The sequence below is a fragment of the Salmo salar genome, chromosome 16, assembly GCF_965601325.2.
Source record: "Salmo salar chromosome 16, fSalSal1, whole genome shotgun sequence".
Classification (NCBI taxonomy): domain Eukaryota; kingdom Metazoa; phylum Chordata; class Actinopteri; order Salmoniformes; family Salmonidae; genus Salmo; species Salmo salar.
This window is the reverse complement of record NC_138306.1, coordinates 37,641,993-37,669,465: the sequence shown is the minus strand read 5'-3', so window position 1 is coordinate 37,669,465 and position 27,473 is coordinate 37,641,993. Positions and strand designations below refer to the sequence as shown.

General features: G+C 42.4%; 1 protein-coding gene across 2 annotated transcripts in view; it reads right to left on the bottom strand.

Annotated features, from left to right (window-relative positions):
- LOC106573628 (NT-3 growth factor receptor) overlaps positions 1-27,473 on the bottom strand; it is a 288,867-nt gene that overhangs the window by 87,191 nt on the left and 174,203 nt on the right. For both annotated transcript variants that reach the window (XM_014148852.3, XM_014148855.3), the window contains exons 8-11: positions 22,086-22,385; positions 18,601-18,615; positions 14,649-14,704; positions 13,589-13,691 (exon numbers count right to left, since the gene is read on the bottom strand). In XM_014148852.3, the coding sequence (XP_014004327.1) occupies positions 13,589-13,691; positions 14,649-14,704; positions 18,601-18,615; positions 22,086-22,385 (474 nt within the window). The remainder of the gene's footprint in view (positions 1-13,588; positions 13,692-14,648; positions 14,705-18,600; positions 18,616-22,085; positions 22,386-27,473) is intronic.

The window sequence follows — 27,473 nt, the reverse complement described above, 5'->3', positions numbered from 1 at the left end:
TACTATTAGGATGTATTCGTCTGCATGTCGTTACATCCTTTTGAGCCAGTGGATTACTGAACAAAACGTGCCAACAAAACAGAGTTTTTGGGACATAAAGAAGGACTTTATCGAACAAAACTAACATTTATTGTGTAACGTAAACTCACCCCATTCCGTACAAATGTGCGCAGCCGCGACATTCAAACAAGGCTGCAAAGAAAACTAATCGGACTGTAGCGACTGTGTTGACTTCAAAATCTGGGGTGTGAACTACGTTTCTATTCAAGCGTTGATCGACATGGTAATGGCTCTATAGTACTGGAGAAAAGTAAAAAAACTGACCATCCGTTACATCGTGACGTGTCATGCCATAACGTACAGCACGCATGAAGCAACTATTTATGTCTTACAATCTCTCTCCACCAGGTGTAGCACTTCTCTCATCATTTAAAAACAAGAAATGGACAGTGACGGGGGTAAGGGGGGATACCTGGTCATTTTTTGCATCATCACTGCAAGCGATCATGACTCTCAAAGCCGCTGTTTACTTCTGAAGATGCACCGCCCTAAAAACCCGATTCAAATTTGAATATAGGTATGTAATGACACATTATATAAACTCTTTATAGTGTTTTATTTACATTTTAAAGGCGATAAGATGATAAGTTGGACAGATCGAAAGAAAAAAAGCTGTTTTCCCATTAGTTTCGCTTCCTCACCCACCATTTTTTAAAAGACCCGACGGAGCTCATTGCCTTCTTGAATCATGCAGAAACGGGCAGCGTGGAGGTCTCGGCATGGATTTTGGTGGAAAGCAGAGAAATTGTGCTTTACAATGGTATTGACATTACAGTTGATATGGAAGTATTACGTTTTTTGGGCACTAAAATAAGGTCAATTGTACAGATCAAGGCGATGTACAAAAGTGAGTGAGTTTACGTTAGCTGGGACTCTTGTGACTGCAACCATATGAAGATCATCAAAGGTAAGTGATTAATTGTATCGCTATTTCTGACTTTGTAATTCCTTTACTTGGTTGTAAAATGTTTGTATGCTTTTGTAAGGGGGCGCTGTCCTCAGATAATCGCATGGTATGCTTTCACCGTAAAGCCTTTTTGAAATCTGACACAGCGGCTGGATTAACAAGAAGTTAATCTTTAAGCCGATGTATAACACTTGTATTTTTATTAATGTTTAATTTGACTATTTCTGTATTTTGAATTTGGAGCTCTGCAATTTCCCCGGATGTTGGCCAGGTAGGATGCTAGCGTCCCATAAGAAATTAAAAAATAAGTCACACAAAACACACAAAATTGCACAAATGGTTGGGCGATTGTAAAACGTTAGCCATGTTCTTCGGCGCCATCTTTATATATTATGGCAGGGAAACAGTGTTGCAGTAGTCCAATGTGAGGGGTTATGGCAGGGAAACAGTGTTGCAGTAGTCTAATGTAAGGGGTTATGGCAGGGGAAACAGTGTTGCAGTCATGTATTCCAGCGATGTAGGACGATAGCATTCTAAGCAGTTCCCCTCAGACTCTCCAGTGGCGTGGCCAAAACCCAGCCAGTCATGAATGATGTACTTTGCTTCACTGGTGTGTGCTAATCGCCCTTCGGCGGTACACAGGTAATGTTGCACAGAGAAAGGGAAACCCTTGTGACAGACGTGGGATGGGGGATGTCAGGGGGCAGGACACGGGTGGGTTGGGAGGGGGATTTAGGTGAGAGTGAAGCCAACGAGAGCAGACAGGAGCAAAAAAGAGCTAAGCTGCACGGTGGAGGGATGGAGGTAGGGTTGCTGCAGGGCAGCAAAAAAGCTCAGTTAGTTAAAGAGGGAGAAGACACAGCACAAGTATGAGTGTCAGGACTTAATCGGGTGTCTCTCAGTGACTTCCCCTCTCCAGCAGCCCCTCTTCCCCTCTCTGTGTCTGCAGGTTGACACACAGACAGACCAGCTCTCTCTGCAGACAGGTGCTACTCGGGCCCAGCAGTGGGTCCAGTGTAGAGGGCTCGGAGGGCTCTCAAAATAGACAGAGACAAAAGACAACAATGTTAAAGCCATTGTGACGTCTTCCAATCAAATGGTGTGAAACCAGCCTTGAACCACTGTGACACTGAGTGACAAGCCCACACAGGCCACTAGTCATAGGATGAGGTGGGTTTCATGGATAGAAATACGACTGTCTATAGGGATTTCAGGAGGGTGTGCAGCTAGAGAGACTCATTGTGTTGCTAAGACCCCATCTGTTGAGAAAGGATACACTACTTAACAACAAGCTGGACCTCTAATAACCTCCATTATTCTAAACAAATTGGACATATTTCCTAAATAATCCCATAAGGTAAATGACATTACGCCTTGTGTTTTTTAAGTCAGACATCCCTTAAAGCTTTCTGGACATCAAATGAGATTGTATTTAGATAGAGGGCCAAAGAACCAAAAATTCAATTTCCCCTTTTAGCAGGGAATTTGTTGTGGTAAGAAGTGGACTTGCAGATACATAATTAAATAATTTGTCCCCTGTCCCCTGTCCGAGTGCCTTTTCTTTTCTTTTCTTTTGAAAATCAGTATCACCAGATGAATCTGTGCATGCCCTACAGGCAGCAGGCCTGACTCCATAAGAGCACCAGCTCCCGGAAACATTACATTGGCACAGCCATAGGGGCGTGTGGTTCTGGAATGGTTGGGAGGCACAATGGAAAGGTACAGTAAGTACATGGACTGGTCTGGTGAGGTGCGTCCTGTCAGTGAGAAATACGAATCATCCATTAAGAGCCTTTTAGAGAAAATGACCAACTGTTATGATGGAGGAGGACTGGATTCAGAAGAGTTGAACCCCTTGGGTCTGTGCTGCCTTCTATAACATTGACTGCCCAGGAAACGCATTTTCGCATGATCAATGCATTTATTAATCATACCATAACACCTAGCTCATGAATTGTGATTCCACAGCTATGCACAACTATCCAGTTGTGAATGAAATGCCAACAGGTCATAGCGAAGCCAGCAGCCACTAAAGTGTGAATCATTACAGCAAGCAAAATGTCACAAACACATTGACTCTCCAGGCTGTTCTGAAAAGAGACTATCCAATGAGAGAGGGAGACAGAGAGAAAGAGTAAGAAATGAAGAAAGTGAGTGAGTGAGTGAGTGAGTGAGTGAGTGAGTGAGTGAGTGAGTGAGTGAGTGAGTGAGTGAGTGAGTGAGTGAGTGAGTGAGTGAGTGAGTGAGTGAGTGAGTGAGTGAGTGAGTGAGTGAGTGAGTGAGTGAGTGAGTGAGTGAGTGAGTGAGTGAGTGAGTGAGTGAGTGAGTGAGAGCTGGAGGTGGTGGTTGCTGCAGCCCAGGCATCTACAATCGATCACCGGTTACCACTCTGTCAATAGAAAGAAATGAGGCCACTCAAGGGCTCCCTCTCCCCATCTCCTCTTCATTGTGCCTTTCACAAAACCTGTACTTATAACCAGATACCTGAGCAAATAAATAAATCAACCACTCTGGGAGGGGGAAAGAAAAAACAAAACATCAAGGTAGGCTACAGTACACTACAGCACAACTCTCGGGCCAGAGACTAAATCAATCTGATGGCGTACAACACATTACAGTGTCAGCCTGGAGCTTAATCTGGGTTCACTCTCCAGAGCCGAAGTCCTGCTGCAGGTTGAACCACAGGACAAAAGAAATACGGACCAGAAGCAATTTAGAGAGGTCAGATGAGAGTGACTTATCAGTCAATAGGCCTTTGTATGAGCTTTGATCTCATAGAGAGTGTTGGAATTCTCCAAACCAACAGTGAATACTGATAAAGTATTTTATCTGGACTATTAAATCAATGTCATTTCAAGGTTGGTGTGGCGATTGTGCCATGTATGATCTACCCTCTAATGTTTATGCAGGAGCGGGTAACACTAGTTGTTTGTATTCAGAATTGTTTTGAAGCTCTTTCCCAGAGTGATATCCTACGAATCAGGTTTGGGTTAGCAAAGTAACTTTTATCAACCCTGAGTCAACTCAGGATAGCCAGTCATATGAATGTGGTTTACCTTTTAGTCAGGTACATTTCTATGGCAATGAATCCTTCAGAACTAACCTGCTCCAGGGCAGGCTAACTATGGGCTAACTATTTATCCTGAATGAAGTGCCTGAGCCATAAGTTGAGCCCTAATGAAAGATCAACTCAGGGTTTTCTAAAGCTAACCAGCTTCAGTTAGTACGGATGAAGCCTGAGCTGGAATGTGAAGCTAACTGAAGCTGGTTAGCTTTACAAAACCCTGAGTAGATCTAGCTTGCACCGTAGTATACCCCTCAGGAATTAGAGCAATGTAAAAACACAGTGAATAAAAAGGGTCTATGTAAAAAGAGCATAAAAAATACATCTATTTTATGTAAATTGCTAGATAATTTCCTTATAACTACACGTATTGAATTCTTAAACTACATATTTTACTGGAGAAGGATATTCAAGCAAGAGTTTTTTAACATTTCTAGTGATGTCAAATTTTCCATATTGTATAACATATTTCTGGCTGGCATATTTAGGGCAAAACAATAATTTCCATTGTTGATAATTACAGGCTTTATGTTATTGAAGAAGCACATTGGTCTTAATGTGTCAGTAAATGGAGATAATTACAGTACATTATACCTAAGCAGCCAAAAGGACTGAGAAAAAAACTGAAAAACTAATAGCAGTATTTTAGAGCATCAATTGTGCTCTAAATTGGTCGAATTTTTACACAACGTAACATGCTTTCATTGATGGTAAATGTCATTCATCCTTATGTGGTAATGTGATGATCAGGTAGTCCTTCTGATGTCTGTATGTAGGAATATCGAATGAATAGTGTCGTAGCCGTGCAGTCCTAATAGCAATACTGTGAGTGTATGTAGTAATGTCAGTTACAGGACGGCTGTCTGATTGATGAACGATGCTCTTGGTTAAGTCATGAGTGGGACAGTAAAACAAACGTCCCTAGGAAAATGGCCTTGTCATATTTATCCCATAAAGGTGAGATCGGATAGAGGACTAAGCTGTTTGTGGGTCGAGTTCACCAGTGCTCCAGCGTCTAGCACATCGGTGCGGCAAGCACACAACTTTCTTCTCTGAAGTAAAAGGGAGAAAAAGTCATCTCCTATCTGAGTGAAAGTCCTGCTGTCAGATTTAAGATATAAATAATGGGATCTCACAGTGAGCCCTCAGAGAAAGTTTAACACTAGAGAGAGAACCACTGCTACTGTGGAATAAGAATCAGCACAGAGGAGAGGGTGGTTTAAATACTGTAAGCCCTGGTCTAACATTGCCATGCACAGGGTGTCCTGATAACACTGAGATGGCATGGACACGCAGCTCACACCAAACCTGCCTTTTAGCTACTGCCAGCCACCCAGCTAGACACAGAGAACATGTGGAGACCAAATAGAGATTGCTGCTGTACCTCTTTATAAATTCTGGCCATAGAAACACAGCTATCAACTGATGCTACAGCACCTGCAACAAAGGCCTCATTTATAAAACAGTGTTGTTTAGAGGCTGTATTAGCTGAGCTTTCAGCTGCTCCTCCGGGATGACCTTTCAGTCGCCACCGGACTAGATTACGGTTATTTCCGCTTCAACTATTATTTATTCAGCTGGACTGCTACCAAAATAATAAAATAAAGTCTCAATACTTTGTCCACAAACAGGATTCCTCAACACACTTGGCAGGATCCCGGAACAGAAAAGACCGATGTTTGGAGGAAAAAGGGATGAAGGAAAAAAATACTCTTCTCAAGGGAGACACAATGGAGGCTTTTTATGGCCAGACTATTCTCATCCTGAAGTCAATCGGCATTCCAAAGGCCCTTATTCAGGCAGAGTATAAAAAAACATGCCAAAGCATTTGTGAGCTTCGCGGCTCTCCTTGAAGTCTTACTGTCACATGCCAATCAGCCAGAATTACATGCCAGACATGCTCAAAGACTCAGGGAGAATGGCTGATTCTGTTCCTGCCTTCCTTTCTCTAATACCCTGCATTCACACGGGGGAGTGGCGTGGTGCTGGCTGGTGGCAGTCACGTCTCACAGCTAACCGAGGACATATGAGGACTCCCAATCAGATAAACCATTAAACGTAAATAACACCCAAGCCAGGATGTATCTGTGTGAGAGAGAACGAGGCCTGGGGATGCATGCAGAGCAGCGGAACTAGGAGACATTGTGTGTCCGCATGTAAACAGCTGGGAGAGTAAAGCAATCGGAACCGGCTGCTCCCTCCCTCCTGCAGTACCGTTACCGTCAGCCCGCCAGCACTCTGCCTGCCGACGTCTGCACTCTCTTCCCCCCATTTCTTCTTCCTTTTTTTTATTCCACATCCGATGATGTTATCAACTTAATCTGCTTTTAATTAACTTGGTTAAAAAGGATTGAGAGCACTTTCTGTTGTTGTCAAACAGAGGGAGAGGAAGCACAGAAGGGGAAGGGGGTGGGGGAAGAGAAGAGATGTGGGGATAGAGCCAGGAGGAGGAGAAAAGAGCCCCCTGTGGGACAGGAGTGAAATGGAGAAAGTCGATGTGGAGATGGCAAAGTGCCAAGGCAAGCAGTCAGCCAGCGGTATATGCATTCATTAGAGGACTACAGGCTTCATAGGGAGGCCTGGGGGCATTCTAATGTTGTTAACATCAGATACAGGGACTGATTACTTTCCAAATCAAATCAAAGATTATTGGTCGCGTACACAGATTTGCAGGTGTTATGGCAGGTGCAGTGAAATGCTTATGTTTCTAGCTCGAACAGTGCAGTAGAATGTCTCACAAATACAATACACAAATAATCTAAACTACAAATTGAGAACTGAGTGTACTAAACATTAAGAACACCTGCTCTTTCCATGACATAGACTGGCCAGGTGAATGATCCCTTATTGATGTCACTTGTTAAATCCACTTCAATCAGTGTAGATGAAGGGTAGGAGACAGGTTAAAGAAGTGGCAAGACAAAATATTTAAGTGCCTTTGAATGGGGTATGGTAGTAGGTTCCAGGTACACCGGTTTGTGTCAAGAACTGCAACGCTGCTGGGTTTTTCACGCTCAACAGATTCCCGTATGTATCAAGACTGGTCCAAAACTCAAAGGACATCCAGCCAACTTGATACAACTGTGGGAAGCATTGGAGTCAACATGGGCCAGCATCCCTGCTGAACACATTCGACACCTTGTAGAGTCCATGCCTCGACGAATTGAGGTTGTTCTGAGCTCAATATTAGGAAGGTGTTCCTAATGTTTGGTATACTCATTGTAAATTAGAGTTCCACTTCATGATGAAAGACAAATGACAATGCTACAGGCCTCCACACAGTAAGAAGCAATGCAATGAACATCCTTTTGATATGTGTGTGTTTGTGGCAGCAATTCCAGAATTGGTACATTCTTACACACAAATGTCATATCTGTATAAGGTTTCACAAGGGTGCTTTAAAAACACTATCTTCCATCTAACAATAATGCAGAAAAAGACAGACAGAGAGATTGTCTAAATCATGGGTGTCAAACAGACTGCCCCTGGGCCGGGGGTCCAATCTGGCTCGTGGGTGGTTTGACAATTAAAAAAATAAATAAAAATACATAAAAAAATACACACATACATACATACATACATACATACATACATACATATATACATATATACACACCGGTAGTTTGGATACTGGATACCGATTGGTTAAAACAGCATTTAGCCGTGTGTATGTGAGATCGTATACCATGACTATGACGTTTAGCCTTTTCACCTCGATAAAATGGCTACATAAACAATAGTTCGACATGCCGATGTACAAAATAAACGTTTAGATTAACTTGAGAGAAACCGAAATGAAAATAACATTCTGAAACAAACAAAGTGGACTTACCTGATTCACTGACTGGTGTGCAGAAAAAGGGATGCATTGTGAGTTTGGGAATACAACAAAAACGGAGCTGAAAGTCATCCTACGGGACTTGTATGGTTCAGTGAGAAACATGAATGCCGAAGAATATGGGATTAGCAGCTACGCTGGACTCAGAGCTGGTTTGAACCGACATATCAACGACCCCACTGTCAGTTCGGCATGGAGTATACAGAAGGACACCGAATTCACAATGACCATCAATGTGTCTGTCGGCGTAATTAAAAAGTTGAGGGAAGAGGGGCCGTGATAAAGCTGAACAGCTAGGTATGGTATGTAACTGTTAGTTAGTTCAATCATTCTAATGTACCCTGACAATATAACTGGTAGCTACAGTGGGAAGTTTACATACACCTTAGCCAAATACATTTAAACTCAGTTTTTCACAATTCCTGACATTTAATCCTAGTAAAAATGCCCTGTCTTAGGTCAGGATCACCACTTTATTTTAAGAATGTGAAATGGCAGAATAATAGTAGAGAGAATGATTTATTTCAGCTTTTATTTATTTCATCACATATTTCATCACATTCCCAGGTGGGTCACTCAATTAGTATTTGGTAACAATGCCTTTAAATTGTTTAACTAGGGTCAAACGTTTCTGGTAGCCTTCCACAAGCTTCCCACAATAAGTTGGGTGAATTTTGGCCCTTTCCTCCTGACAGAGCTGGTGTAACCGAGACAGGTTTGTAGGTCTCCTTGCTCGCACACGCTTTTTCAGTTCTGCCCACACATTTTCTATATGATGAGGTCAGGGCTTTGTGATGGCCACTCCAATACCTTGACTTTGTTGTCCTTAAGCCATTTTCCACAACTTTGGAAGTATGCTTGGGGTCATTGTCCATTTGGAAGACCCATTTGCGACCAAGCTTTAACTTCCTGAATGATGTCTTGAGATGTTGCTTCAATATATCCGCATAATTTTCCACCCTCATGATGCCACCTATTTTGTGAAGTGCACCAGTCCCTCCTGCAGCAAAGCACCCCACAACATGATGCTGCCACCCCCATGTTTCACGGTTGGGATGGTGTTCTTCGGCTTGCAAGCCTCCCCCTTTTTCCTCCAAACATAACGTTGGTCATCATGGCCAAACAGTTCTATTTTTGTTTCATCACACCAGAGGACATTTCTCCAAAAAGTACGATCGTTGTCCTCATGTGCAGTTGAAAACTGTAGTCTGGCTTTTTATGGCGGTTTTGGAGCAGTGGCTTCTTCCTTGCTGAGTGGCCTTTCAAGTTATGTCGATATAGGATTTGTTTTACTGTGGATATAGATACTTTTGTACCTGTTGCCTCCAGCATCTTCACAACGTCCTTTGCTGTTGTTCTGGGATTGATTTGCACTTTTCGCACCAAAGTACGTTCATCTCTATGAGACAGAACTCGCCTCCTTCCTGAGCGGTAAGACGGCTGCGTGGTCCCATGGTGTTTATACTTGCGTACTATTGTTTGCATAGGTGAACGTGGTACCTTCAGGCATTTGGAAATTGCTCCGAAGAATGAACCAGACTTGTGGAGGTCTACAATTTCTTTTCCCATGATGTCAAGCAAAGAGGCACTGAGTTTGAAGGTAGGCCTTGAAATACATCCACAGGTACACCTCCAATTGACTCAAATGATGTCAATTAGCCTATCAGAAGCTTCTAATGCCATGACATCATTTTCTGGAATTTTCCAAGCTGTTTAAAGGCACAGTCAACTTAGTGTATGTAAACTTCTGACCCACTGGAATTGTGATACAGTGAATTATAAGTGAAATAATCCTGTCTGCAAACAATTGGTGGAAAAAAATACTTGTGTCATGCACAAAGTAGATGTCCTAACCGGCTTGCCAAAACTATAGTTTGTTTACAAGAAATTTGTGGAGTCATTGAAAAACAAGTTAATGACTCCAACCAAAGTGTATGTAAACTTTCGACTTCAACTGTATGTAGGCCTAACTATTAGCTAACATTATTGTCTGATATTTCAGGTACACAAAAGAGCCAATGGGAGTGAACACCCATGCAAAAACGCTGCCAAAGATTTGCAAAATAGCTAGCCCATCGCAGATTTACACAAACCACTGCCTTCGAACCACCATGATCCAGAAACTGTCGGACGACAGAGGCACGAGAAATAGAGGTTTGATAAATACTGTCTGTCAGAGGACACAGGTTTAAACTGGTTTGAAGTGGTTTAAAGTCAATATTGGCCTCATGGTTAAATCCCTGAGCGGTTTCCTTCCTCTCCAGCAACTGAGTTAGGAAAGACGCCTGTATCTTTTTAGTGACTGGGTATGGATACACCATCCAAATAATGAATAACTTCATCATGATTAAACGGACATTCATTGTACGCTTTTTATTTTATTTTTACCCATCTACCAATAGATGCCCTTCTTTGAGAGGCATTGGAAAACCTCGCTGGTCTTTGTGGTTGAAATTGTGTTTGAAATTCACTGCTAGACTGAGGGACCTTACAGATAATTGTATGTGTGGGGTACAGAGATGAGGTAGTCATTCAAACTCAGGCTGTAACAGAACAACATGTGGAAAAAGTCAAGGGGTGTGAATGCTTTCTGAACTGCATTAAGACATTTTTCAGAACCCTTGCCTTTTTCCACATTTTGTTACAGTACAGCCTTATTCTAAAATGCATTTAACAAAAAAATATCAATCTACACACAATACCCCATAATGACAAAGCGAAAACAGGTTTTTAAAGATGAGAAAAAACTGAAATACCTTATTTACATAAGTATTCAGACCCTTTGCTATGACACTCAAAATTTAGCTCAGGTGCATGCTGTTTCCATTGCTAAACCTTGAGATGTTTCTACAACTTTATTGAAGTCCACCTGTGGTAAATTCAATTGATTGGACATGGTTTAGAAAGGCACACACCTGTCTATATAAGGTCCCACAGTTAACAGTGCATTTCAGAGCAAAACCAAGCCATGAGGTCGAAGGAATTGTGTCAAGGCATAGATCTGGGGAAGGGTACCAAAACATTTCTGCAACATTGAAGGTCCCCAAGAACACAGTGGCCTCAATCAATCAGACGGAAGCCACTCCTCAGTAAAAGGCACATGACAGCCAGTTTGGAGTTTGCCAAAAGGCACCTAAACGACTCCAGGACTATGAGATACAAGATTCTCTGGTCTGATGAAATCAAGATTGAGCTCTTTGGCCTGAATGCTAAGCATGACGTCTGGAGGAAACCTTGCACCATCCCTACGGTGAAGCCTGGTGGGGTTTTCCAGCGACAGCGACTGGGAAACCAGTCAGAATTGAAGGAAAGATGAACGGAGCAAAGTACAGAGAGATCCTTGATGAAAACCTGCTCTAGAGCGCTCAGGACCTCCGACTGGGACGAAGGTTCACATTCCAACAGGACAACGACCCTAAGAACACAGCCAAGACAACGCAGGAGTGGCTTCAGGACAGGTCTCTGAATGTCCTTGAACCCGATCTCTTGAAAGACCTGAAAATAGCTGTGCAGCAACGCTCTCCATCCAACCTGACAGAGCTTGAGAGGATCTGCAGGGAAGAATGGGAGAAACTCCCCAAATACAGGTGTGCTAAACTGTCGGAAACCATCTCAGGGAAGCTAATCTCAGGGAAGCTAATCTCAGGGAAGCTCATCTCAGGGAAGCTCATCTGCGTGGTCGTTGTCCTCACCAGTGTCTAGACCTGTCTGCAGTTTGGTGTCGTAACCAACTTCAGTGGGCAAATGCTCACCTCTGATGGCCACGGGCACGCTGGAGAAGTTTGCTCTTCACCGATGAATCCCGGTTTCAACTGTACCGGGCAGATGGCAGACTTCTGGGGTCGTGTGGGCGAGCAGGAGAGCGGTTTGCTGATGTCAATGTTGTGAACAGAGTGCCTCATGGTGGTGGTGGGGTTATGGTACGGACAACGAACACAATTGCATTTTATCGATGGCAATTTGAATGCACAGAGATACGAGATCCTGAGGCCCATTGTCATGCCATTCATCTGCCCCCATCACCTCATGTTTCAGCATGATATATCACGGCCCCATGTCGCCAGGATCTGTACGCAATTCCTGGAAGCTGAAAATGTCCCAGTTCTTTCATGGCCTGCATACTCACTAGACATGTCACCCATTGAGCATGTTTGGGATGCTCTGAATCGACGTGTACAACAACGTGTTCCAGTTCCCACCAATATACAGCAACTTTGCACACCCACTGAAGAGGAGTGGGATAACATGCCACAGGCCACAATCAACAAGTCTGATCAACTCTATGCGAAGGAGATGTGTCACACTTCATGAGGCAAATTGTGGTTACAACAGATATTGACTGGTTTTCTGATCCACCCCCCTACCTTTTTTTTAAAAGATATCTGTGGCCAACAGATGCATATTTGTATTCCCAGTCATGTGAAATCCATAGATTAAGTCATACTGAATTTATTTCAATTTACGGATTTCCTTGTAACTCAGCAAAATCTTTGAAATTGTTTCATGTTGCGTTTATGTTTAGTTCAATGTATATAAAATATATTTTTTTAAATATTGGGGAGGACAGGGGGTTGACCTCAGTAGACTGACTGAAACCAAATGGAAACTGTGTAGAAACGGACCTACATTTATACAGTTTCTTGACTGTGTCCAGCTCGCTAAGAATCCCCCAAATGAAAGCAAGACAGTCCGGGAGCATCAGAAATTCCCAAAATTATAAATAGAGGATCATTTTTGCACATTTCTGACGTAGAGGAAATATAACACATTTTCCGTGCGGCACTCCGGACCTCTTTGAAGACTGAATGCGGCCCCCGGGGGAAAATGTGTTCGACACCACTGGCCCAAATCCTCCTAAGCAATGCACAGCCATCAGCCAAAGCCGGCATGTGTTACCTGAAACACTGTAAACACAGTTTCTAACAGCAGCACAGCCATCCCTGAGACAGGGATGTTCCAGGGGAAGGGACAGGGCATGAAGCTGAGAGAGAGGTGTTTACTACTACTGCATCAGTCACAGAGAGCACTAAGTCCAACACGACATGCAGTGGAACCAGATGCATCAGCCACAAGAAGACAGCGATAAGTAGTGCTTGGATATGACTCACAAATATACGCTTAGGCTGCACTGTGCCATATTTGGAATTGGTTGGCATAACTGACACTCCTGAAAACTCATCTTCACAGTGATCAAATCTGCAGTATGATGAGTGTCACCCCCACCTCCACCTGCCTTTCCACATACTTTACCAACACAAGCAGTAGATAAAGTATAAGTACACTCTTAGAAAAAAGGGTTCCAAAAGAGTTCTGAGGCTGTCCCCATGGATAACCCTTTTTGGTCCCATGTAGAACCCTTTTTGGCTCCAGGTAGAACTCTTTTGGATTCCATGTAGAACCCTCTGTGGAAAAAGTTCTACCTGGAACCAAAATGGTTTATCAAAGGGTTATCCTATGGGGAAAGTCGAAAAACCTTTTTGGTTCTAGATAGCACCTTTTCGAGTGTAATGTTACTACTGTGTGTTGCATACATACATACTGTATATGAAAGTGGACTAGGTATGGCATAGAAAGATAACACAACAAGGTATTTGGCATGAAAGGGATACAGAAGCACAAACCCAGTATAATGTCTATTTATACAGCTGAGGTGCTATCTAAAAAAACATGGTCTAAATTATTCTAACTTCCTTTCAGAAGAGCACTTAGTGTTTCTTACCTTTCATTCCAAACTTTGACCGCCGTCCATATTTGTTGATGAGAACGAACAGGACAACAAGAAGGACACAGGCAAATCCAGCCAGGCCGACAGCAATAGACACCTGGAGCAGGACAAGACAGGGTTTAGTGAGAGTAGATCTCACAATGAAGATGTCTACCTTAAGTACAGAATAGCCAACAGGCATAAAGCCTGAATGCAGGGTTTGTGAAAACTTGATTAGTAGTGCAATGTAGTATCGAAAATTAAAGGGAATGCATTTTATCATATGGTAATGTGCAGTAGATTATTGAGGTTTACATAAGTTACTTCAACAAAAAACTGTTAGGGCACTCTGCACATTAATAATGCCTTTATGTGTCATTCTCCACTGGCAAAAAACAATACAACGATAAATCAAAGAGGAGATGCACAAAATTAAGTGGAAGTCTTCTCTCCTCCCATGTCAATGCTCTCTTCCCCATTAAAACCTTCAAATGAGCAAATCATCTCCATCCAGTCAATTACGCAGGTTGATGTTTATTGTCATGAGTCTTCTTGTCCTGGAGGCAGAACTGAGCGATTTCCCCTTAAATAGGCCAGCTCAAAAGTCAAAATTGGCTACATTGTAAAATTTGATAAAAACTAAAATGTGCTTTTAGGTCTTCATTTAAGGTCAAGGATAGACATTATGGTTAACAGTGTGATTACGGTTAAAATCAGATTGTATTACTTATGGCTGTGCCAGCTAGTGACCACTCTGCAGAGCTGCCTCCAGTACAAGATTCCTGACGAAAAAAACCATTAACCTATACCAATTACAGCACAAAGATGAGCGAAATTACATTCTTAAGAAGTTGTTAAACACAGTGGCCACAAGGGAAAAGGCAGATAGGAGGGAGCTACAAGGCAAGGGAGTGAAAAAGAAAGGAAAATAAACAGATTAAAATAGCTCAAACTAAAGCCTCCTTTTTGTTGTTGTTCCCAGGAAAAAGAAAATGTTCATGTGCTGGATGCAGGCTGTAGCTCCACTAGGTTTAAAAAGCCACTTAGTACAGCACCACAGTGTTCTCAAACTCACCCCGAACGTGTCCTCCTCAGGCCTGTGTGTTACTGTGATGGTCGGCGTAGGAGTCCCTGTGAAGAAGAACATAGAATACATTGGTCCTATTTATGAAAGTACTGACTGACAACCTTGAGTTATACTGTATGTTCTGTATAGTATATCCTGAAACATAACATGCAGTCTACACTATAATTCTGAACAAGCCATAGGCATGGAGATTAACATTCAGAGTTGTAATCCGTGATGGCAGGGTAGAAGGGTGGGTATGGCCTACAGCAGGGATCATCAACTACATTCAGCCACGGGCCATTCAGCCCATTTCAAATTTTGCTTACATGTGTATACGATCAAATAGACAGTGTACAAAACATTAAGAACACCTGCTCTTTCTATGACAGACTGACCAGGTGAAAGCTATGATCCCTTATGATGTCACAATCAGTGTAGATGAAGGGGAGGAGACAGGTTAAAGAATGATTTTTTTGCCTTGAGGCATGGATTGTGCATGTGTACCATTTGGAGGGTGAATGGGCAAGACAAAAAATTTAAGTGCCATTGAACAGGGTATGATAGTATGTGCCAGGCGCACCGGTTTGTGTAAATAACTGCAACACTGCTGGGTTTTGCACGCTCAACAGTTTCCTGTGTGTATCAAGAATGGTCCACCAACCAAAGGACATCCAGCCAACTTGATACAACTGTGGGAAGCATTGGAGTCAACATGGGCCAGCATCCCTGTGGAACGCTTTCGACACCTTGTAGAGTCCATCCCGACTTATGAAGGCTGTTCTGAGGGCAAAAGGTTGGGGTACAACTCAATATTAGGAAGGTGTTTTTAATGTTTTTTACACTCAGTGTATTATGTGTGCGAACAGACCCCCCCAAAAAAAAAACATATCTTAGAGCTGATTTGCTGGTGTTTTCAGTCTTTTATGTCCAACAATAAACGTTTTCACATACTTTTATGTCCAACCCTGAGCTACAGTATGTACCAGATGAAAGAATTACAGCACAGACCCACAATCCATGCAGCTAACTGATGTTATGGTTAACGCTTTATAAACTGTGTAGTGTTAGTTGGGTTGTTGCCCTTCACAGCTCTGCTTCCATTTCTGATAAACTGAGACCTTTTCTAGTCTCTCCTCATCTATATCCACTTCTATGGAGACACTAATTCCCCTGGGTTTCCCTCCCATCATGCTCTCTGCTAACAGGCCACGGTGTGGTGGAGTGTAGGGGAGCGGAACAGAATAGAACAGAACTGTGCTGAGTGTATCTGACAAACCCATCTGTCCTGTTCTGCCTGCCCTCTTCCTCTCCCTGCCTTCCTACCACCAAGTACACTCATCCAACATCATTTCCAGCCCTGACAGTAACAATCTGTCACTCTCTCACGACTGCATTCAGGATTTATTATGCATGGAATATCCCAATGAAGCTCCGGCATGATGTCAATTTGAGGGCCTGGGGATGAAGATCAGTGGTTGTGCGTGCCTCTACATTTAACTCATAAATTAGAACAGATTAAAGACTAAATGAAAATGCCCTCCTAGAGCCTGTTGGTCCTTCAACGAGAGAGGCATCTAGCTATAACCTTGAGTCCTACTCAGCAAATGTAGGCACTGTATAATAGGAACAACTGTTTGGAATTAGGGTAGTAAATATCAGAAGATTTAAATGAAATCAAATGTAAGCTCCCATTACCATTTTGTTACTCTGCTTATTAAATAGATGTCATGGTACTATTTATGTCATGGTACTTCAGGTAACAGCCAAAATATAGGAATCACTTGAGTAAATGAGGGATATAAAGATTATTGAAAGCAGGTGCTTCCACACAGGTGTGGTTCCTGAGTTAATTAAGCAATTAACATCCCATCATGTTTATGGTCATGTATAAAAATGCCCAGTTGCCCATTATTTTGACACCCATGGCTAGAAGAAGAGATCTCAGTGACTTTGAAAGAGGGGTCTCAAAGGAGCATAGGGGGTAAAAGTGTACAGTTGTGGCCAAAAGTTTTGAGAATGACACAAATATACATTTTCAAGTCTGCTGCCTCAGTTTGTATGATGGCAATTTGCATATACTCCAGAATGTTATGAAGAGTGATCAGATGAATTGCAAAGTCCCTCTTTGCCATGCAAATGAACTGAATTCCCCAAAAAACATTTCCACTGCATTTCAGCCCTGCCACAAAAGGACCAGCTGACATCATGTCGGTGATTCTCTCGTTAACACAGGTGTGAGTGTTGACGAGGACAAGGCTGGAGATCACTCTGTCATGCTGATTGAGTTTGAATAACAAACTGGAAGCTTCAAAAGGAGGGTGGTGCTTGGAATCATTGTTCTTCCTCTGTCAACCTTTGTTACCTGCAAGGAAACACGTGCCGTCATCATTACTTTGCACAAAAAGGGCTTCACAGGCAAGGATATTGCTGCCAGTAAGATTGCACCTAAATCAACCATTTATCGGATCATCAAGAACTTCAAGGAGAGCAGTTCAATTGTTGTGAAGAAGGCTTCAGGGCGCCCAAGAAAGTCCAGCAAGCGCCAGGACTGTCTCCTAAAGTTGATTCAGCTGCGGGATCGGGGCACCACCAGTACAGAGCCTGCTCAGGAATGGCAGCAGGCAGGTGTGAGTGCATCTTTACGCACAGTGAGGCGAAGACTTTTGGAGGTTGGCCTGGTGTCGAGAAGGGTAGCAAAGAAGCCACTTCTCTCCAGGAAAAACATCAGGGACAGACTGATATTCTGCAAAAGGTACAGGGATTGGACTGCTGAGGACTGGGGTAAAGTCATTTTCTCTGATGAATCCCCTTTCCGATTGTTTGGGGCATCCGGAAAAAAGCTTGACCAGAGAAGACAAGGTGAGCGCTACCACCAGTCCTGTGTCATGCCAACAGTAAAGCATCCTGAGACCATTCATGTGTGGGGTTGCTTCTCAGTCAAGGGAGTGGGCTCACTCACAAGTTTGCCTAAGAACACAGCCATGAATAAAGAATGGTACCAACACATCCTCCGAGAGACACTTCTCCCAACCATCCAGGTACAGTTTGGTGATGAACAATGCCTTTTCCAGCATGATGGAGCACCTTGCCATAAGGCAAAAGTGATAACTAAGTGGCTCGGGGAACAAAACATCCATATTTTGGGTCCATGGCCAGGAAACTCCCCAGACCTTAATCCCATTGAGAACTTGTGGTCAATCCTCAAGAGGCGGGTGGACAAACAAAAACCCACAAATTCTGACAAACTCCAAGCATTGATTATGCAACAATTGGCTGGATGTGGCCCAGAAGTTAATTGACAGCATGCCAGGGCAGATTGCAGAGGTCTTGAAAAAGAAGGGTCAACACTGCAAATATTGACTCTTTGCATCAACTTCAATAAAAGCCTTTGACACTTATGAAATGCTTGTAATTATATCAGTATTGCATAGTAACATCTGACAAAAATATCTAAAGACACTGAAGCAGCAAACTTTGTGAAAATTCATATTTGTGTCATTCTCAAAACTTTTGGCCACGACTGTATATGTGTGTGTGTCTCAGTCACCAGATCTCAACCCAATTAAACACTTATGGAAGATACTGGAACGTTGCCTGAGACATCGTTTTCCACCACCATAAACAAAACACCGAAATGATGGACTTTCTCATGGAAGAATGGTGTCGCATCCCTCCAATAGAGTTCCCAAACACTTGTAGAATCTATGCCAAGGTGCATTGAAGCTGTTCTGGCAGCTCGTGATGACCCAATGCCCTATTAAGACACTTTATCTTGGTGTTTCCTTTATTTTGGCAGTTACCTACATTTATTGTTGACGGTCTTAAAATATAAATCACTTACCATAACCCCCTAGAATCGTTTAAATCACGTTTTATTCAGCTAGAGATTTCTTGCATATCATGGTGCTATTTGTCTTACGGTACTACTTCTTGTTGACTGTTTTATAAAATCACTTACCATAATCACCATAATCTGTAGGAAAAGAAAACAGAAAAGGACTCGTCAGTGATATATTCAACCAATGTGTATATGAACAGGGTATGTTTAAAGAAGAACATTTTTTACTTTACTACTGGTCAGCAAATACACTATATATACAAAAGTATGTGGACACGCCTACAAATTTGTGGATTCGGCTACTTCAGCCACAACCGTTACTGACAGGTGTATAAAATCGAGCACACAGCCATGCAATCTCCATAGACAAACATTGGCAGTAGAATGGCCTTACTGAAGAGCTCAGTGACTTTCTACGTGGCACCGTCATAGGATGCCACCTATCCAACAAGTAATTTAGTCAAATTTCTTCCTTGTTAGAGATGCCCCGGTTAACTGTAAATGCTGTTATTGTAAAGTAGAAATGTCTAGGAGCAACAATGACTCAGCCACAGGTCACACAAGCTCACAGAACGGGACTGCCGAGGGCTTGAAGCGCATAGCGTGTAAAAAAGCCTGTCCTCAGTTGCAACACTCATTATCGAGTTCCAAACTGCCTCTGGAACAAAAGTCAACACAAGAACTGTTCGTCAGGAGCTTCATGAAATGGCAGTGCAGCCGCACACAAGCCTAAGATCACCATGCTCAATGCCAAGCATTGGCTGGAGTGGTGTAAAGCTCGCCGCCATTGGACTCTGGAGCAGTGGAAACGCGTTCTCTGGAGTGATGAATCATGCTTCACCATCTGGCAGTCCGACTAATGATTCTGGGTTTGGCGGATGCGAGGAGAATGCTACTTGCCCGAATGCATAGCGCCAACTGTAAAGTTTGGTGGAGAAGGAATAATGGTCTGGGGCTGATTTTCATGGTTCGGGCTAGGCCCCTTAGTTCCAGGGAAGGGACATCTTAAAGCTACAGCACATAATGACATTCTAAACGATTCTGTGCTTCGAACTTTGTGGCAACAGTTTGGGCAAGGCCCTTTCCTGTTTCAGCATGACAATGCCCCTGTGCACAAAGTGAGGTCCATACAGAAATGGTTTGTTGAGATCGGTGTGGAAGAACTTGACTGGCCTGCACAGAGCCCCTTTGGAATTAATTGGGACGCCGACTGTGAGCCAGGCCTAATCGCCCAACATCAGTGGCTGACCTCACTAATGCTCTTGTGGCTGAATGGAAGCAAGTCCCCGCAGCAATGTTCCAACATCTAGTGGAAAGCCTTCCTAGAATAGTGGAGACTGTTACAGCAGCAAAGGGGTGACCAACTCCATATTAATGCCCATGATTTTGGAATGCGATGTTTGAGCAGGTGTCCACATACTTTTGGTCATGTAGTGTATATCTAAATGTGTTACTAGGTTTCTACACTTGAGCTGATCCAACTTGGGCTGTCATGGAGTTACAGTCAAGCCTTTCAACATCTCCTGTCTCGTTACTGTGCTCTCCACTGCCTATGAACCTCGGCATCCATGTGTTGAATCCCATTATCGTGAGATCCTTTAAAATCGGGTCCCAATTCCGAAATCACTTTAGCCTATACCATTAAAGCTGCTTCTTCCTGTTAACATCCAATCATCTTTTCACAGCATTGCAAATCTGCATTCAAATTCTGGCATAAGATCTGTATTTTTTTGTTGATAACACATTTTCCTCAGCCCTTGATTGGGGTCAGGTGTGTTGGATGCTGGGGCGAGGTGTGCCACTTTGGGTCACCAGACCAGGATTCAGGGGCACTGTTATAAGCCAAATCATCAAATCAAATGTATTTATAAAGCCCTTCTTACATCAGCTGATGTCACAAAGTGCTGTACAGAATCCTAGCCTAAACCCTCAAACAGCAAGCAATGCAGGTGTAGAAGCACGGTGGCTAGGAAAAACTCCCTAGAAAGGCCAGAACCTAGGAAGAAACCTAGAGAGGAACCAGGCTATGAGGGGTGGCCAGTCCTCTTCTGGCTGTGCCGGGTGGAGATTATAACAGAACATGGCCAAGATGTTCAAATGTTGCTGGAGCTGCTAATAGAACAGTTTTAATGGCAGCAGTGCTGTTGTAATTACCATTGTATTACTATTATTATTTATTGCTATTGTTTTTTGAACTCTCTTGGTATGATGCCTTGGCAGGGTGGATGGGTGGGATGGCAGGGTGGGTCAGGAGGTGGGCAGGGGGGTGAAGGACTGGGGATGTTGTACTGTTCTAAATGTCTGTATGTTCTTAAATTTTAAAAGCTACAAATAAAGCATTTAAAATCAAAAAGAAGAACACAAAGTAACATCACCAATAATATTGTATCTTCACCTCCACACTACAGGTCAAAAGCTTTAGAACACCTACTCATTCAAGGGTTTTTCTTTATTTTTACTATTTTCTACATTGTAGAATAATAGTGAAGACATCAAAACTATGAGATAATACATATGGAATCATGTAGTAACCAAGAAGTGTTAAACAAATCAAAATATATTTTATATTTGAGATTCTTTAAATAGCCACCCTTTGAGAGAATGCCAAGATCAAGTCAACCAGCTTCATGAGGTAGTCACCTGAATGCTTTTTAATTAACAGGTGTGCCTTCTTAAAAGTTAATTTGTGGAATTTCTTTCCTTCTTAATGTTTTTGAGACAATTTGTTGTGTTGTGACAAGGTAGGGGGGTATACAGAAGATAGCCCTATTTGGTAAAATACCAAGTCCATATTATGGCAATTACAGCTCAAATAAGCAAAGAGAAATGACAGACCATCATTACTTTCAGTCAATCCGGAAAATTTCAAGAAGTCGCAAAAACGATCAAGCACTATAAATAAACTGGCCCTTATGATGACTGCCACAGGAATAGAAGACCCAGAGTTACCTCTCCTGCAGAGGATATGTTCATTAGAGTTACCAGCCTCAGAAATTGCAGCCCAAATAAATGCTTCACAGAGTTCAAGTTACAGACCCATCTCAACATCCACTGTTCATGGGATACTGTGGTAAACGGGCCTTCATGGTCGAATTGCTGCAAAGAAACCACTACTAAAGGACACCAATAATAATAAGAAGAGACTTGCTTGAGCCAAGAAACACGAGCAATGGACATTAGACTGGTGGAAATGTGTCCTTTGGTCTGGAGTCCAAATTGGTGATTTTTGGTTCCAACCACCGTGTCTTTGTGAGACGCGGTGTGGGTGAACGGATGATCTCTGCATGTGTATTTCCCACCATAAAGCATGGAGAAGGAGGTGTGATGGTGTACGGGTGCTTTGCTGGTCACACTGTCAGTGATATACTTAGAATTCAAGGAATTAATTAATAGAGAGAGAGAATGTTCTATATTCATCAGTGACCCTGTTAATAAGTCAGTAAAACTTGGTTCTCAGTGACTCAACAGTTTTCAGCTCTGCTTCATCGATTCCACTGATCCATGCAATATCATGTTGGACTAATGAAAGGTCACAGGTATGAAGCTACTATATATCTGTACTATTATATACAGCATAGCTATTTTAGCTAGTATAATCTACCTACCGTCTGGAAATGGGGCGTTGAGGAAGTGTCCATACACTGTCTTGGTGGTGACTCCTAGGAAGTTGCTAGCCTCCAGGGTGTAGTTGCCGTTGTTGTGGTGCGTGGGGTCCTTGAAGTTGAGGCATCCCTCTAGGTAGTCCTGGTAGGTATCCATCTCAGTGCGGATGTAGTCACTGGGGGAGATCTCGTTGTCCCGGTGGAACCAGCGCAGGGTGGGTTGGGGGTTGCCACGCACCGTGAACTCTATGCAGGTTTCATGGCGACGTTCGGGCTCGTCCAGCTTCAGGATGGTGGGGGGGACTGTTGGGAGGGAGGACAGACAGGAGGAGAGGAGGTTCAGGTATGACAGAGATGTGTTCTTTAATGTGTCAGCGTCAGGACATGTGCCACACACAACACAATGTTTTAGTTACACCATGTAGCCTTGTTCAGGAGCCTGCACTTGTTTTACGATGTCTGACGCAGGACAGAGTCACACAATGTTCTATAGTTACACTCTGTACCCATGTATTTTCAAGTTTGTCTGTAGAGACTGAGTGGTTTGAAGGCCAATCATTTGAATGGTGTTATGTTAACATTTAAATCTGCTGCTATGATGTGGCTACTGACCACAGGAACATTGGTTTGTCTCCAGGCTTTTGGATGAGTGGACACATCCACTCTGAACAATGGCGGCCAGACGCAGTAATAACATCACACCTTATAGAAGTCCCTACCACTTAACTCCACATACATGGTCAATCTGTTAGAAGCTAACCATCTGCAAATCCATGGCTGTGAATGTGGCATACAGAGCTCATGTAAAGCATCAATCATATTCTGATTTACTGTTAATTCAGCTAAAATACACTAGGGATGTCACAATACCAGTATTGCGATGCTCAGAGGTATTGTGGGAAGGAAACAACACATGAAGCGGACTACATTTCCTAAGGAAAAATGTTGGAAACAAGCAGCCCTATGTTGTCAACCAGAATCATGTTTATTTTCCAAGCTATAGCACACAATATTTTACATGCAGTTGTTTTTTTTAAAGACTGAAGAGTTTAGTCTGCTTTGTGTTTTCCTTGTTGCCATGGACAATCAGATATCGTATCGTGACAACCCTAAAATACACACTTTAAACACTGAGTACATGCCAATTTCCTCATTGTTAGTAATGCAAGGTCAAACACAGGGGGTCTCTGTGAAAATATTCAGAAAAACACCCTGAAAATGAGTGTTTGAGATAGAGGGGGTGTAGAAAGAGAGAGAGAGGGGAGAGAGCGTAAGAGAGAGAGAGAGAGACATATGAGTTTCCACCTGAGTTTGCAGATCTCATCATAATCTCTGGGAATCAATATGCATTGGATATGGAGGGAATAGTGTTGCACCCTGTTGGCCAACACCACTCAGTATGAATGTAAATGCAGGAGCAACAAACGCTCATCATATTACCCTGTTCTGGTATCCAGCTGAAGGAAACAATGTGGTCTAATAAGGGAACTTGACGATCAGTTAGTCTAACTAATCACTACAGCTGTTGACATTCTCTGTTTTAAGGCGTTTCCAACAGACAAGCCAAGCGGCTGTTGAGATGATTGGTAATTACCAGGAAGGTTAGGAAACCAAAGAGCATGTGGCTTTATAAAGAACAACACAAACAAAAACAAATGGCTTTGCTGTGTTGCACCAGTGCACTGCCACTGAATAACTAGGGTCAGAGCCCCTCTCTCCTCGCTCGGCTGGAAAGCAATCATGCACATTATGTGATGAAACATTCTATGAATCTCTGCAATCTTTCACGTGGAGGACCACTGCCTTGTCATGGATGAAATATATCTACATCCAAGGAAACCAACTCCCAGTAGAGAGACTTTCAGTAGTTTGAAGGCCAGTCATATAAATGGTGTTATGTTAACATTTGAATCTGCTGCTAGGATGTGGCTACTGACCACAGGAACATTGGTTTGTCTCCAGGCTTTTGGATGAGTGGACACATCCACTCTGAACAATGGCGGCCAGACGCAGTAATAATATCACACCTCATAAAAGTCCCCACCACTTAACTCCACATACATGGTCAATCTGTTAGAAGCTAACCATCTGCAAATCCAAGGCTGTAAATGTGGCATATAGAGCTCATGTAAAGCAACAATCATATTCTGATTTACTGTTAATTCAGCTAAAATACACTAGGGATGTCACAATACCAGTATCGCGATTCTCAGAGGTATTGTGGCAAGGAAACAACAAATGAAGCAGACTACATTTCCTGAGGAAAATAGTCCTAATGTTGGAAACAAGCAGTCTTATATTGTCAACCAGAATCATGTTTATTTTCCAAGCTATAGCACACAATATTTTACATGCAGTAGGTTTTTTTAAAGACCAAAGAGTCTTGTCTGCTTTGTGTTTTCTTTGTTGCCATGGACAATCAGATATTGTAGTATTGTGACAACCCTAAAATACACCCTGAAAATGAGTGTTTGAAATAGAGGGGGTGTAGAAAGAGAGCGTGAGAGCGTGAGAGAGAGAGAGAGCGTGAGAGAGACTGAGATGAAGAGAGGGGGGAGAGAGACAGAGAGGGTGAGAGCGAGAGGGAGAGAGAGTGCGAGAGTACATAGCCAATAATATAACATTTGAAATATCTACAGTTGAAGTCGGAAGTTTACATACACTTAGGTTGGAGTCATTAAAACTTGTTTTTAAACCACTCCACAAATGTCTTGTTAACAAACTATAGTTTTGGCAAGTCGGTTAGGACATCTACTTTGTGCATGACACAAGTAATTTTTCCAACAATTGTTTACAGACCGATTGTTTCACTTATAATTCACTGTATCACAATTCCATTGGGTCAGAAGTTTACATACACTAAGTTGATTGTGCCTTTAAACAGCTTGGAAAATTCCAGAAAATTATGTCATGGCATTAGAAGCTTCTGATAGGCTAATTGACATCATTTGAGTCAATTGGAGGAGTACCTGTGGATTTATTTCAAGGCCTACCTTCAAACTCAGTGCCTCTTTGCTTGACATCATGGGAAAATCAAAAGAAATCCGCCAAGACCTCATAAAAAAAATGGTGGACCTCCACAAGTCTGGTTCATCCTTGGGAGCAATTTCTAAATGCCTGAACGTACCACGTTCAGCAGTACAAACAATAGTACGCAAGTATAAACACCATGGGACCACGCAGCCGTCATACCGCTCAGAAAGGAGATGCGTTCTGTCTCATAGAGTTGAACGTACTTTGGTGCGAAAAGTGCAAATCAATCCCAGAACAACAGCAAAGGACCTTGTGAAGATGCTGGAGGAAACAGATACAAAAGTATCTAAATCCACAGTAAAACAAGTCCTATATTGACATAACCAAAACGGCCGCTCAGCAAGGAAGAAGCCACTGCTCCAAAACTGCCATAAGAAAGCCAGACTACGGTTTGCAACTGCACATGGGGACAAAGATCGTACTTTTTGGAGAAATGTCCTCTGGTCTGATGAAACAAAAAGAGAACCGTTATGTTTGGAGGAAAAAGGGGGAGGCTTGCAAGCCGAAGAACACCATCCCAAACATGAAGCATGGGGGTGGCAGCATCATGTTGTGGGGGTGCTTTGCTACAGGAGGGACTGGTGCACTTCACAAAATAGATGGCTTCATGAGGATGGAAAATTATGTGGATATATTGAAGCAACATCTCAAGACATCAGTCAGGAAGTTAAAGCTTGGTCGCAAATGGGTCTTCCAAATGGACAATGACCCCAAGCATACTTACAAAGTTGTGGCAAAATGGCTTAAGGACAACAAAGTCAAGGTATTGGAGTGGCCATCACAAAGCCTTGACCTCAATCCTATAGAGAATTTGTGGGCAAAACTGAAAAAGCGTGTGCGAGCAAGGAGGCCTACAAACCTGACTCAGTTACACCAGCTCTGTCAGGAGGAATTGGCCAAAATTCACCCAACTTATTGTGGGAAGCTTGTGGAAGGCTACCCAAAACGTTTGACCCAAGTTAACCAATTTAAAGGCAATGCTCCCAAATACTAATTGAGTGTATGTAATCTTCTGACCCACTGGGAATGTGATGAAAGAAATAAAAGCTGAAATAAATCATTCTCTCTACTATTATTTCACATTCTTAAAATAAAGTGGTGATCCTAATTGACCTAAGACAGGGACATTTTTACTAGGATTAAATGTCAGGAATTGTGAAAAACTGAGTTTCAATGTATTTGGCTAAGGTTATGTAAACTTCTGACTTCAACTGTATACTCTTTGAAAAAGTTTGTAAGTGTAACATTCACTAATGTTTCCCTTGTTTATTTTCCTTTTGTTTATTGTATATTTCATTTGCTTTGGCATTGTAAACATGTTTCCCATGCCAATAAAGCCCATTGAATTGAATTGAGAGAGAGCGTAAGAGAGCGTAAGAGAGCGTAAGAGAGAGTAAGCGATCGTAAACGCAAGCGAGAGACTTGTTTCCACCTGAGTTTGCAGATCTCATCATAATCTCTGGGAATCAATATGTATTGAGTATGGAGAGAATAATGTTACACCTCTGTTGGCCAACTGCCTTGTCATGGATAAAATATTCACATCCAAGGGAACCACCTCCCAGCTCGCAGGCATCAATATTCAATACAATGGCCTCTGAGCACTGATAGAATGGAACTGCTAGATTGAATAAAAGTAGGCCTTGTTATAGAATGGAGAGGATAGAATGGATAGGAATACTGATAGAATGGATAAAAGTAGGCCTAGTTATAGAATGGAGAGGATAGAATGGATAGGAGTACTGATAGAATGGAACTGCTAGAATGGATAAAAGTAGGCCTAGTTATAGAATGGAGAGGATAGAATGGATAGGAGTACTGATAGAATGGAACTGCTAGATTGAATAAAAGTAGGCCTAGTTATAGAATGGAGAGGATAGAATGGATAGGAGTACTGATAGAATGGAACTGCTAGAATGGATAAAAGTAGGCTAAGATAGAATGTAGAGGATAGAATGGACATGCGTATTGCTAGAATGGAGAGGATAGAATGGATAGGAGTACTGATAGAATGGATAGGAGCAGTAATAGAATGGTGAAAATAGAATGGATAGGATTACTGACAGAATGGAAAGGATAGAATGGATAGCATTGAATGGAAAGGAGTACTGATAGAATAGAGAGGATAGAATGGATACGAGTACTGATAGAATGGATAGGAGTAGTAATAGAATGGTGAAAATAGAATGGGTAGGAGTACTGATAGAATGGATAGGTTAGAATGGATAGCATTGAATGGATAGGAGTACTGATATAATGGATAGGAGTAGTTAACAAAGGATACAACAGGGGTGAAAGATATGGCCCATTCAATCCGGCCCACGGGTCGTATGAGTAAAAAATTAGAATAAAGAATAT